The sequence below is a fragment of the Euprymna scolopes genome, chromosome 18 (genome assembly GCF_053919585.1).
Source record: "Euprymna scolopes isolate OS-2025 chromosome 18, ASM5391958v1, whole genome shotgun sequence".
In the NCBI taxonomy this organism is placed as follows: domain Eukaryota; kingdom Metazoa; phylum Mollusca; class Cephalopoda; order Sepiida; family Sepiolidae; genus Euprymna; species Euprymna scolopes.
Window position 1 is genome coordinate 129,133,107 of NC_136499.1, and position 15,068 is coordinate 129,148,174.

Genomic DNA, 15,068 nt, shown 5'->3' on the forward strand with positions numbered 1-15,068 from the left:
GACTAGTGCCCATAGTCCACTTGAAAACACAGACCACCTAGTGATATCAGTAGACATAACCCTTAAATCTCAACTCCAAAATTGCTCAAAATTACAAGGCACTAAATAAGGGCTGACTGGGAAGCCATCAGAGATTCCCCACCGACCAATCTCTTTTCTCTTCCTGCAAAACAGTGTGCCAATAAGACACCTAAATGGTGAAAAGCACTGAAGCACATGTTCCCACGCGGTTCACTTCAAATTGTGCAGCTGCCATTGCAGAATTTCACCAGCTTGTATGTTATAAGTCAAATAAAAACAAAAAATTATAGATGCTAGAAATCATTGTACAAATGTAAGCCGAAAGAAGGCATACCGAAATAACCAGAAACTGCATAGAATTGCAGCAGATAGGACCTCGTGTAGTAAATAAAGGATTATTCAACAACCAGGAGTTTGCTTGCAACTGAGAAGGCAGAACATTGATTCACTTGCAACAACTCCATCTTAGAGCCAACAAACAACTCCCTCCCGAATTTCCCTATGCAGACTAAAGCCACACTTGATCTGAAAATCACCACTTCTCATGTCCGCAATATCATAAAACTTAGACACCTCTAAGGTATGTAGACCTGATCTCATTCCCGCTATACTAATTAAGAAATGCTCAGCTGAGCTAGCCCCCATACTTTCCAAACTCTACAACAAATGCCTTGCTGAATTTTGTTTCCCTACTAGTCGGAAGATGGCCTCTATGGTACCAGCGTACAAGACTTCTGGTAAAAGAACTGACCCTTTCAATTATCATCCTGTCAATCTCCTCCCCTCATAGTCATCTCTTAATGCATATACCATGCACTGGATAAGGCAGGTGAAGGCAGGGTTGTAGTGTTTGAGAGTCTGGCATGAAGGGCTCCTAATGAAAATAAAATTGTATGATATTACTGCAAGAATACTAAATATAATTAGATCCTTCTTAGAAAAGAGAAAAATCCAGATTCTCCTTGATGGACGTACATTCAAACAGCATAATATTAATGCAAGAGTGCTTCAGGGGTCAATCCTTGGACAACTATTACTCTTGATATTCATTAACGACTTCCCTGATAATATTGTGTTCAAGATGGGTATATTTGTTGATGATAATGCTCTATAATATGCATGAAGGTAAAATGGTTGTACACAAATCTAAGACGATGGCAGAATCGTTAGAAAGTGACCTCCAGATCGTAGGGGAATGGGGCCGTAAATGGATGCTTACATTTAATGCTAATAAGACTAATTGGGTTTGTATTACTGTACACAAAGATTCGAAAAAGTTGTCAAAAAACAAATATATAACAAATAAATGTTATCAAAGGCAAGATAAGTTACTTTTCTACCTAACTGGATATGTTTTTAGTGTTTTTATTCAATGTAATATGTTTATTCAGCTCGAAAACCATACAGTGTTTACCGATGTATTGAAACATTCCAGATGGCGTCTGATTCTCTCTTTAACACGGTAAGTTTGGGAAAAGGTGTTATAAATAAAAAAACGGATAAAATACTGTTAAAAACTCGCTCAATATATGTTACCGTGACATAGGTTGACATATATTCGGTGTTTTTTAATAGTATTTTGTCAAGTTTATTATTCATAAAACCTTTTCTTTTCCCGAACTTACCGTGTTAAAGAGAGAGTCGGTCGCCATTTTGAATTTTCCAATACATCGGTAAACAATGTTTTTCGAGCTGAATAAACATGTTACATTGAATAAAAACACTAAAAATATATCCAGTTAGGTAGAAAAGTAACTTATCTTGCCTTTGATAACTTTTATTTGTTTTTTGACAACTTTTTCGAATCTATGTGTACAGTAATACAAACCCGACTAATTTGCTCTCCTTTAACAATTACGCCTTCCCAACCATCGATAGCCATAACTAATAACACCTTTTTTTTTCTTTTTACAAGGAGGTCACCACTTATCAAGGCCTGGAAGCCACTCAGGGATAAGGGTCATTGCATGTACAGTACGTTGTATGTTAGTGTTGAGATTTCATAAAGTGTTTACTTAAGGGGGCGGTTCATCAGGAATTTGTTTACGTTGGATTTGAAGACATCCAAGTTGTAGTCAGGTGGGAAGCAGGCAGACGGAACAGAGTTCCACTGGCGTGCTGTTCTAAGAAAGAAACTCCTTATCTTAACATTCACAGGCAACATGAATTGGAACAAATACATTGAGGACATTGTGAAGGCTGCTGCTACTGCAAAAAAAAAAAAATGGTGGCTTCCCTCTATCATGCTAGAAGACTACTCACACCCAAGAATATCCTGTACATCTACAAAGCAACCATTCACCCATGCATGGAGTATTGTTGTCAGATCTAGACTGGTGTGTTTGCCACTAGTCTTTCACTCTTTGACAGGGGTCAAACAAGAGTGTCCAATCTAATAGGTCCCACACTGTCAACTAAGCTCCAACCCCTGACCCATCACTACAACGTTGCATCTCTGTGCCTGTTTTACAAATATTTTTATGGAATGTCCTCTGATCAACTCGTTGCACTTGTGCCCCCTCGACGTACATATTCCCGACAAACCCGCTTAGCAACAAAATCACACCCCTTCACTCTAGAGGTCCCTAAATGCCAGAAAGCTTTCTACTCTAATAGTTTCTTCTCTTAGATAGCTAGATTTCGGAATCCCTTCTCTGCTACCCGCTTCCCTGACTGTACTGATATGCAGAAGTTTAAATGTAACGTAAACCAATATCTTGTTGATCTTTCTTAGGCATGGTCCCAAATAGTATCCTCTTACGTCCAAGTGAGGATATGACTTGTTAGGGGTGAATGTGAATTTAAAAAAAAAAAAAACAGGAAAAATAGGAGGAAAGTAAAAGGGAACAATAAAGACAAAAACAAGAAAAAAAAACAAGAAAAAAAAACAAGAAAAAAAAACAAGAAAAAAAAACAAGAAAAAAAAAACAAGAAAAACGGTAAAAAACAAACAAAAAATAAAACAAAAAAGTAAAAAGGAAAAAAAACACAAAAAAAAACGAGAAAAAAAAGAAAAACGGTAAAAAACAAACAAAAAAGAAAAGAAAAACGGTAAAAAACAAAAAAAAAATAAAACAAAAAAAGTAAAAAGTAAAAAAAACAAGAAAAAAGTAAAAAAAGAAAAAACAAGAAAAAAACAAGAAAAACGGTAAAAAAACAAAAAAAAATAAAACAAAAAAGTAAAAAGGAAAAAAAACACAAAAAAACAAGAAAAACAAAAAAACAAGAAAAAAAAAGAAAAACGGTAAAAAAACAAACAAAAAATAAAACAAAAAAAGTAAAAAAAAAACAAGAAAAAAGTAAAAAAAAAACAAGAAAAAAGTAAAAAAAAACAAGAAAAAAGTAAAAAGAAAAACAAAGAAAAAACAACAAAAAAAACAAAAAACAACAAAAAAAAAGGGTAGAAGTCATAAAAAACACCAACCTTTGTATCTCTCATATCGGAAATATAATCGTAAAGTTCTGGATTTACTTTATCGATATCAATTAACGGATATTCTTGAATTTCCTTCAGAAATTCAAAATTCTTTACAGACACTGAAATCAAATAAAAACAAAAAATACAGTAAAATATTTTTAACAGCAAAATACATAAACCACCTGGTGTTGCCCAGGAATAAATAATGAACCTTTTATACCCTTGATCGCAACCCTGTTTCATCCTTCGATTTTTTTTAGAATTTTCATTTTTCAAAAAATACAAATAAATTAAAAGTAAAACATTTTCCTTGCTTTCTAGTGCCGTAGTATTGTCGAAAACATTCAAATACAAAATATAAATTTTTGCTCAAGAAATGTTGTGCTTGATCTTGGTATAGGCTTTTGTTTTCAATTAGATCCCTGGAGAGAGGGAAAAAGAACAGATTTCAACAACGATGTCTGAAAATCATGCCTGTTTTTTTTTGTTTTTTTTTTCTTGTTTACTAGAGAGTCACCACTTATCAAGGTTGAGAGGCCACTCAAGGATAACAGACATCTCAATAATGATCGGTAAATGCGAAACTTGAGTAAAATTTTATTAGACGGCCTAACAAGAACTTGTTTATGTTAGACTTGAAAACAAACAGGTCGTAGTCAGTTGGGAAGCAGTTTCAGAGTATTGTTCCACAGATGGGTAGTTTTAGGAAACTTTTCTCATAGAATTTGCGTTTAGTTTCAGGCACATTTAGATAAAATTGTTTTAGATAAGAGAAATAGTTGGCAGTTGTTGTAGATAGATAAGAACGTGCTACGAATGTTCTACAGGTGGAGAGATTGGAGCTCAGTCGAGCACCAGTCACAAAAATAACGATAGAGCAGAGATAAATTCGCAAAGTTTCTTCTATGAGAAAGACAGGGTTTGAATAGATTTTCAATGTTTATTTTCAAGCACTTTTCAAAATTTTCCAAGGTCTTCTACAGACAAAATTCAAATTTTCAAAACAAAATTCAAATTTTCAAAACAAAATTCAAATTTTCAAAACAAAATTTGATATAAAAACAATGAAATAATAATTGACGACAGGAAAAGTCATTTTTGTAACAGATCATGCATGAGTGTGTGGGAAAATATCAGCAGCCGCTGTAGGATAGCTGGCTTGTGAAGATATTAGCAGAAGCAGCTGAAAAAAAGCATGTATGAAAATTAGGAAGTATTCCTCACATTAAAAACTGACCTTGTGTCTAACTGTCTTCATAGAGGCTCAAGTAAATAAGAAGTAATATTTTTTTGACTCAACCAATGATTGAACACCTGTCTCTTGAATAAATAAGTGCGACCGAATGGGGTCTTCTGAAAAAAGGGTTGATAAAAGAGAAAAAAAACGAACAATGGCAAAAATTTAAATTCTTGTAAAAAAAGGAAAATTCAAGACCTACCTTTGTGTTTGCTGAAATCCCAGTTGAAAATAATTCTCGATGGAATATAAAACTCATCATTACGGTGACAGTCGGAACAATAATAGCAACCATCGTACGTACAAACAAGCGGCTTTCCGTACACTGCATGACAAAAATATTTTGAAAAAACAAATGCAAGTCAGATTTTTAGAATTAAATGTATTCTTAATATTCAAATTATGGCGGCAGATAAAATGAACAACTTTAGCACTACACTGAATCTAATGTCACTCAAACCCTATTTTTCCAAACCACGTATGTTCAAATTAGTCGAATGACGCAGAATTAGTTTTTATTTTATTTTGATTACAATAAAAGTTTGCAATATGAAAATCAACAGCCTATGAAAGAGCTGCTTAAATAATACATCCACTGATAATAATACTGCCTTTTTACAAGACTCAATATAGAATGCGATTGATAATTTTTGCTATGGACCAAAAGAAAAAATCATTTTCAGCATATTAAATTTTTTAGCATCGACCCCCAAAAAAGTTTGTTTGCTATTACAAAAACTAGAGTTTGTAGATTATATTTTACCATGTAAAACTTCAGAGTTATTTTCTGCCAAGACGGTGAAACTTCTCACAGAAATGTTTAGTTCGAAAGTCTCTTTATTCCATAGGCATTGGACATGTCTGAGTTTGCAAAAAATGACGAAGATGATTTCCCAACTTACACAGCCATCATAATCGTAAATAAACGTTGCGATGAATTTAAACTTTCAGACCTCAGTGAAGACAATTTTAAATGTCTAGTATTTGTGCAAGGACTGACTTCAGGTTGAGCTGCGTAAATAAGGCGTGTTATAAGAAAATTAGAAAATTAACCGAATCTAACTCTACAAAAATAACTAAAACAGAAGATTGCCAGAAAATAGAAATTATTAAAAAAGACTCGATGGATATAGAATCTGGAGTTACGCATATGAAAAAAGCAGACAATATAAAAAACATGTAACAAATAAAAGATTAGAAAGAAAAATCCTGTCACCATGTAATCGCTGTGGTAATGTCCATATTTATTTGTGGTAATGTCCATGTTTATTTGTGGTAATGTCCATGTTTATTTGTGGTAATGTCCATGTTTATTTGTGGTAATGTCCATGTTTATTTGTGGTAATGTCCATGTTTATTTGTGGTAATGTCCATGTTTATTTGTGGTAATGTCCATATTTATTTGTGGTAATGTCCATATTTATTTGTGGTAATGTCCATATTTATTTGTGGTAATGTCCATATTTGTGGTAATGTCCATATTTATTTGTGGTAATGTCCATATTTATTTGTGGTAATGTCCATATTTATTTGTGGTAATGTCTATATTTATTTGTGGTAATGTCCATATTTATTTGTGGTAATGTCCATATTTATTTGTCGTAATGTCTATATTTATTTGTGGTAATGTCCATATTTATTTGTGGTAATGTCCATATTTATTTGTGGTAATGTCCATATTTATTTGTGGTAATGTCTATATTTATTTGTGGTAATGTCTATATTTATTTGTGGTAATGTCCATATTTATTTGTGGTAATGTCCATATGTATTTGTGGTAATGTCCATATGTATTTGTGGTAATGTCTATATTTATTTGTGGTAATGTCCATATTTATTTGTGGTAACATCCATATTTATTTGTGGTAACGTCCATATTTATTTGTGGTAATGTCCATATTTATTTGTGGTAATGTCCATATTTATTTGTGGTAATGTCCATGTTTATTTGTGGTAATGTCCATATTTATTTGTGGTAATGTCCATATTTATTTGTGGTAATGTCTATATTTATTTGTGGTAATGTCCATATTTATTTGTGGTAATGTCTATATTTATTTGTGGTAATGTCCATATTTATTTGTGGTAATGTCCATATTTATTTGTGGTAATGTCCATATTTATTTGTGGTAATGTCTATATTTATTTGTGGTAATGTCTATATTTATTTGTGGTAATGTCCATATTTATTTGTGGTAATGTCCATATTTATTTGTGGTAATGTCCATATTTATTTGTGGTAATGTCCATATTTATTTGTGGTAATGTCTATATTTATTTGTGGTAATGTCTATATTTATTTGTGGTAATGTCTATATTTATTTGTGGTAATGTCCATATTTATTTGTGGTAATGTCCATGTTTATTTGTGGTAATGTCTATATTTATTTGTGGTAATGTCCATATTTATTTGTGGTAATGTCTATATTTATTTGTGGTAATGTCCATATTTATTTGTGGTAATGTCCATATTTATTTGTGGTAATGTCCATATTTATTTGTGGTAATGTCCATATTTATTTGTGGTAATGTCCATATTTATTTGTGGTAATGTCTATATTTATTTGTGGTAATGTCTATATTTATTTGTGGTAATGTCCATATTTATTTGTGGTAATGTCCATGTTTATTTGTGGTAATGTCTATATTTATTTGTGGTAATGTCCATATTTATTTGTGGTAATGTCCATATTTATTTTTGGTAATGTCTATATTTGTGGTAATGTCTATATTTATTTGTGGTAATGTCTATATTTATTTGTGGTAATGTCCATGTTTATTTGTGGTAATGTCCATATTTATTTGTGGTAATGTCCATGTTTATTTGTGGTAATGTCCATGTTTATTTGTGGTAATGTCCATATTTATTTGTGGTGATGTCCATATTTATCTAAAAAATGTTTGATATGTCAAAAAGTAGGACCCATTGCAGAAATAAAATTAAAAATAAAACCTGAATGCGTTTGGCAGAACCGGAAAATAATGAAAGTTTACGAAAATATGATAAAGAAATAAAAATGCAAGTCGATTCGGATTCAAAGTTTTTGATAGTAAATTTAAATACCTGAAAAAAAACTAAATAAACCCACAATGCTGAGAACATGTAAAAGAGCAAAAGGCCGTAAATGGTACACAAACAAACATACTATTGTATACTGAACAAAAGTAGCCCTCCGCTAATGAGAACAGTACCTGATGACAAACCAAAAAATCAAACTGTTTTTCCACAATACGGAAGAACCGTTTTACCTAGCGTCTCTGCAAAATAAACAGTTCATCAGGTTAACAAATTTAGTGGAACCTGCCTCAGACAATATCGCTCCTTGTTTGATGGATTATTACAAGCAGGGTCGTAGGTGAGGTTTGTTGATCCTTAATAACTTGTGGCGGATGGTACACATGCAATTAATCAATTGTTTTATTAAATTCTTGCGATTAATGGCAATAAAATATTTCGTCCTGAACAATGAATCCCAAGAAGTAGAGGCTCTTGAAACTCTCTATATCGCATTTGATCTTGAGCCTCTATATCACACCATAACCATGATGTTCGAGCAGAAAAAGGAAAATCACCAAGTCATTCATGGTCCACCCAAAAAGGAAAAATACTGATACACCGTTCAGTGTTATCCGCTTGGGAGGGGGTTAGGGTTGTGGCTGAATTAACTTGTGTTACCTACTCAGACTATTCCACACTCAATATTTACCAGAAGACCAAGCCATAAGGTAGAATTCGATATCCCGTGGATCACCCGAGGTTGTTCATTGGTTAGACGAAGTACCCACTTTTTTGTATGTTTTTGCAAGACATGTTTCCTTATTCCGGCATTCTGTTTTCCTTATAACCCTTTACCAGAACCACAGATTTATACAAATCAACCATTGCAAAGGGATATTACTTTGGAGATGTAAGAGATTACTGTGATCAGGGGCAAGATTTAGATTCTAAACAATGAGTTGTGTATCAAGATATTTGTTCACTTTACATTTAAATTTCTGCATGTTGGTACGGTCAAGGAAACGGGGAAAGATTTTCTAAAAGCAAGAAGTTTGAGAAAAAAAAGCTATTAGAACAGAAAGCCTTTGACATCTGGCGTGGGGGAGGGGGGGGGGTTCTAAAGTGAAGGGGTGCAATTTTGCTGCTAGTCAGGCTGGTCACATGAATTTTTGTTGTTACAATGAAGATTCTTCTAGAGAAAGACAATAGCTTTTCAGGATTGGAACTTCAAGTTGCAACGAGTGAGCGCACTTTTCAACATTGATTGAAAAAGGATCTAAGAAGTTTTTACTTACATAAGCCTAAAGGAGAAGGGCAACTCTTGCATTGGTAATTCTGGTTGGCAATTCCTTTCTCGTTGCAAATCTGCATCAAATTGCTGATACGAGTCTGAGAATCCTGAAATAAAAACAAGAAAAACGTCAGCACAAAACGTTCAATCCTTCATGCATAACGGGGTAAAGTGGCATTTTTATGGGTCGTCTTGTAGTTTGGGGATCTTGCTTCCTAAAAGCAGATAAAACCCTTCAGTTAACCAAGATTGAACAAAACTTACACATCACTCAATAAGTCTCGGGCCTAACTAATAAAAGAGCAAATTTTCGTCAAAATTTGATTGAATAGGTTAATTTCATCTCTTCTCAAACGTTTCGATGCCATTTTTGTGTAAAATGATTCGTCTTAAGCCTCAAAATTATGCTCCAGTTTCTAATATTACTTCTTTATTTTATATTTTATTTATTTATGTTTTTTTAACAAAGGAGTCACTACTTATCAAGGCCGTAGAAGCCACTCAAGGATATAAAGGTTAATGAGTGTACGATAGTCAGTAGAACAATATTGTAGTAATTGTTCGTAATGGAAATTTAATAAATTGGATTATTTAAGGGAACGAAAGAATAGTTTTTTTTTCTTTTTTTATTTCTACTTTTTTGAGGAAATTTCTCCATTCAAATGCTTCAGTAAGCTCCAAAAATAGTTGCTAGAATTCTTGGTTTTGACCAATCTAACCAATTCAACCAATTTAACCAATCTAACCAATATAACCAATTTAACCATTATAAACAATCTAACCAATTTAACCAATCTAACCAATCTAACCAATCTAACCAATCTAACCAATTTAACCAATCTAACCAATTTAACCAATCTAACCAATCTAACCAATTTAACCAATATAACCAATATAACCAATTTAACCAATATAACCAATATAACCAATCTAACCAATTTAACCAATCTAACCAATTTAACCAATCTAACCAATTTAACCAATATAACCAATTTAACCAATATAACCAATTTAACCAATATAACCAATTTAACCAATCTAATCAATTTAACCAATATAACCAATCTAACCAATCTAACCAATATAACCAATCTAACCAATTTAACCAATTTAACCAATCTAACCAATTTAACCAATCTAACCAATCTAACCAATATAACCAATTTAACCAATATAACCAATTTAACCAATATAACCAATTTAACCAATTTAACCAATTTAACCAATCTAACCAATCTAACCAATCTAACCAATATAACCAATCTAACCAATTTAACCAATCTAACCAATTTAACCAATCTAACCAATTTAACCAATATAACCAATTTAACCAATATAACCAATTTAACCAATCTAATCAATTTAACCAATCTAATCAATTTAACCAATATAACCAATTTAATCATTATAAACAATTTAACCAATTTAACCTATATAACCAATCTAACCAATTTAACCAATTTAACCATTATAACCAATTTAACCAATATAACCAATATAATCAATATAACCAATATAACGCCTTCGGTCCTGATTTGATTTCTGTTGTTGTCATCAAACGTTGTGCGGCTAAACTTTCTTCTATCCCCTCAGTATTATTCAATCTCTGTCTCAGTTCTGTTTCCCTTCTTGTTGGAAGGAGATCGTTTGTCATCCTTATCTTTAAAATAAATAAAGTCCTATTAGTTTTCTCTCTGTTATCAGCAAAGTTTTTGAAAGGATGATCCACAGCTTCTTTATTTTCTCGAAAGTCTGGCTCACTATTTTGATGTTCAGTTTTCATAGTTTTCCATCAACTGCTGATCTATTAACTGTTGTAACTGAACAGATCTGTCGGTTTATGAATAATTCAGGTGAAGGTAGGGTCATTGCACTTGACATTTCAAAAACATTCAACAAAATGTGGCATCTTCTACATAAACTTATGGTATTTCTAGTAAAGTTTTTTTTACATTATTAAGTCTTTTTTCTTTCTGATCAAAGCTTGCGAGTAACTCTTTATGTCGTATCTTCATTTTCCTTTCCTATCAATGCTGATGTTCCTCAGGACTTTATTCTAAGTCCAACACTGCTTCTTTCCTATATAAATGACCTTCCAGGGAATATTATTAAAAAAAAAAAAAAAATCAACATTTGGATAATAGTGGACCTGAGAATATTAATAACAAAGGTGTGATCCCATGTTGTCCAAATCTCACAGCCAAAATCAAATTTTCTGAAAAAAACAAAAAAACAAAAAAAAAAACAAAAAAAAAACAAATTACTTGTTTTGATTAAACTATTTTTCTCATCTTAAGTTAAAACTCAAGATAAAAAAAATAGTTTGATCAAGTAATTTTTTTTTGTTTTGTTGTTTTTTTTCCAGAAAATTTGAAACTTATCACCCTCACCTTTTACAAATTTTTCTTTTTTTTTTTAAAGAAATACAAACAACGATTGCAAGCGTCTGCATTTTATAATTCAGACACTGGCCTGCCTGGCCCACCTTGTTTAAAAAGGCCTGCCTGGCCCACCTTGTTAAAAAGGCCTGCCTGGCCCACCTTGTTTAAAAAGGCCTGTTTTTGTGTTGAAATAAATTTATGAGATCAGATTAAGTTTGTGTTATATTTTTTTCTTTTAACTATTATATATATGATATTGCAATTTAGAAATATACAAATTTATGACAAATTCAAGAATTCAACATCAACAATGGTATATATGTACAATCGTTTCAGAGATGATTCTTTTTTTTTACAGCAACATATCGAAAACAAAACTAAAAATGCATTTACATCGCACTCATGTTTTTTTTTTATTTTTAATAATCAATTATCAATTCACCAAGATTGTCAAGAATTGTAAATGTGAACGGAATTAAAGGAATAAATGATAAGATGGTCAACATTATGAAATTTGGAATATAGACTTTTGTTATTTATTTATATAGGCATCAACATAGAGTACTGTTTCGCTGTATCACAGCTCATCAGTGCAGCTAGACTAGCAACTACCTCAAGCCAGGATTGAAACTCGATCGCCTACACGACAGAGTTTCTAACCGTTATACTATTTGACTGCTGCTAAGATGGCTTAGAAATTACAATGTTTACTGAAAGCAAAAAAAATTCAACAACTGAAATCAAATTCTAAAAATAAATTAGAATGAAAAATATAAAAACAAATAAAATAGATTTAGTTTATTAATAAATGAAATTTATGCAAGAAAAATTATAAAAAGCGATTAAGAAATATTTTAAAATCATGGAGTTCCCAATCGTGTAAGAGAAAAAAAAATGACAACTTACACCAAATGCAAACATAAAAAAATTGAAAAAAAAAAAGAAAAAAAAAGATTTATAATACCCGCCTCCTCCTTAAAACCAGCACATCTAATCGATCACGTGATTTGTTGTTGGATGTTGTGTTAGGCCTGTGCTCTTCCAATGCTTATGTTAGTGAAATATTTTGACGTGTACCTGGATTTCTTATGCAAAAATAGGGATGGTAATCATACTTCAAGACTAATCTAATATATAAAAAGCAATATGTCTGTCTGTCTGTCTCCATATTTTTAAACTATCACTTTTCAAACAAGACAAATCTAATATATAAAAAGCAATATGCCTGTCTGTCTGTCTGTCTCCATATTTTTAAACTATCACTTTTCAAACAAGACAAATCTAATATATAAAAAGCAATATGCCTGTCTGTCTGTGTCTCCATATTTTTAAACTATCACTTTTCAAACAAGACAAATATAATATATAAAAAGCAATATGCCTGTCTGTCTGTCTGTCTTCATATTTTTAAACTATCACTTTTCAAACAAGACAAATCTAATATATAAAAAGCAATATGCCTGTCTGTCTGTCTGTCTCCATATTTTTAAACTATCACTTTTCAAACAAGACAAATATAATATATAAAAAGCAATATGCCTGTCTGTCTGTCTGTCTCCATATTTTTAAACTATCACTTTTCAAACAAGACAAATCTAATATATAAAAAGCAATATGCCTGTGTCTCCATATTTTTAAACTATCACTTTTCAAACAAGACAAATCTAATATATAAAAAGCAATATGCCTGTCTGTCTGTCTGTCTCCATATTTTTAAACTATCACTTTTCAAACAAGACAAATATAATATATAAAAAGCAATATGCCTGTCTGTCTGTCTGTCTCCATATTTTTAAACTATCACTTTTCAAACAAGACAAATATAATATATAAAAAGCAATATGCCTGTCTGTCTGTCTGTCTCCATATTTTTAAACTATCACTTTTCAAACAAGACAAATCTAATATATAAAAAGCAATATGCCTGTGTCTCCATATTTTTAAACTATCACTTTTCAAACAAGACAAATCTAATATATAAAAAGCAATATGCCTGTCTGTCTGTCTGTCTCCATATTTTTAAACTATCACTTTTCAAACAAGACAAATATAATATATAAAAAGCAATATGCCTGTCTGTCTGTCTGTCTCCATATTTTTAAACTATCACTTTTCAAACAAGACAAATCTAATATATAAAAAGCAATATGCCTGTCTGTCTGTCTGTCTCCATATTTTTAAACTATCACTTTTCAAACAAGACAAATATAATATATAAAAAGCAATATGCCTGTCTGTCTTTCTGTCTCCATATTTTTAAACTATCACTTTTCAAACAAGACAAATCTAATATATAAAAAGCAATATGCCTGTCTGTCTGTGTCTCCATATTTTTAAACTATCACTTTTCAAACAAGACAAATCTAATATATAAAAAGCAATATGCCTGTCTGTCTGTCTGTCTGTCTCCATATTTTCAAACTATCACTTTTCAAACAAGACAAATCTAATATATAAAAAGCAATATGCCTGTCTGTCTGTCTGTCTCCATATTTTCAAACTATCACTTTTCAAACAAGACAAATCTAATATATAAAAAGCAATATGCCTGTCTGTCTGTCTGTCTCCATATTTTCAAACTATCACTTCCGAAACTAAAAGTCACAGAAAAGTGCTAAGGGCTTCAAATGGTTCGATGTTTTATGGTCCATTGCTTTATGGGTCTTTAGTCAATTAAAATAGTTTTTAAGGGGTTAAAAATGGGTCAAATTGAAAAGAAAAAATCGTTATTTTTATTTTTTTTTTATCAGTTCATATGCATGTGTCACATTGGTACAGTGGTAACGTCACAAGCTTTGAATGCTGCAGTTTTGCTTTCAGTTTCGATTCTAGCAGATGGCACCCAAATACTTTTTATTTACTTTTGAAATCACGACTCTATAATAATACTAGCATTTCAGTCCGGCGTTGCCCGGGTGTTTGGAGGTGTATGTTGAGCAAACAAAACAAAAAAAAAAGGTCAATTTTTTTTAACTTTGACCCCTATTATGACCCCTTAACATTTATCGTTTTGGCTCAAATCAAGTTATTAAGTTAGATCCATGTCCAAGGAACCTATATCTACAATTTAAAGTGCTTAGACCCAAAATTGTCGGAAGAGTTTGGTAGAGTTCTCAAAGGTCAAATCGTTGAACTTTGACCCCCTTAAACGCCAAATTTTTGGCCGAAAACCGATTTCAAAGATTTTCCCAAATCTCAGTACCCTGTATATCAAATTTCGAGTCTGTAGACTGAAAATTGACAGAGTTATTGTGTAGGAAAATGTACACACACACACACGTTCACTTTTATATATATAATAGATATAAGAAATCTGGACGAATTAAAACATATTAAAGCATATTTTACGACGGGACAAATTGATTAGAACAAAAAAATAATATTTGATAAAAAAAAAAAAAAAAAAAAAAAAAGCAAAAGAAAAGAAACACAGTTTAAAAAATAAAAGCAAAATAATTTGCACATAATTACATCCCTGGACAACGCTGTGTAGATAATCTAGTTATATGAAAAATAGTTTGGTCAACTCATTAAATACTGTATTGAGCTGATAGTAAGAAATTAATTCTGCGCGCACAATAAAAATGTTTTTTTGTTAAATATCCCACACATTGAGAAATACACACTTTAAATACATATTGAGTAATAAAAACACATTTTCACGCTTACATCTTGTTGATGTAAAAAGCAAAATGCTGTGATCCAAAACGGAAAACGAAATG

General features: G+C 31.6%; 1 protein-coding gene across 2 annotated transcripts in view; it reads right to left on the reverse strand.

The window, feature by feature from the left end:
• Positions 1-15,068, reverse strand: part of LOC145297821 (uncharacterized) — a 139,710-nt gene that overhangs the window by 12,033 nt on the left and 112,609 nt on the right. For both annotated transcript variants that reach the window (XM_080144142.1, XM_080144143.1), the window contains 3 exons: positions 8,970-9,072; positions 4,879-5,001; positions 3,446-3,558 (listed from right to left, as the gene is read on the reverse strand). In XM_080144142.1, the coding sequence (XP_080000268.1) occupies positions 3,446-3,558; positions 4,879-5,001; positions 8,970-9,072 (339 nt within the window). The remainder of the gene's footprint in view (positions 1-3,445; positions 3,559-4,878; positions 5,002-8,969; positions 9,073-15,068) is intronic.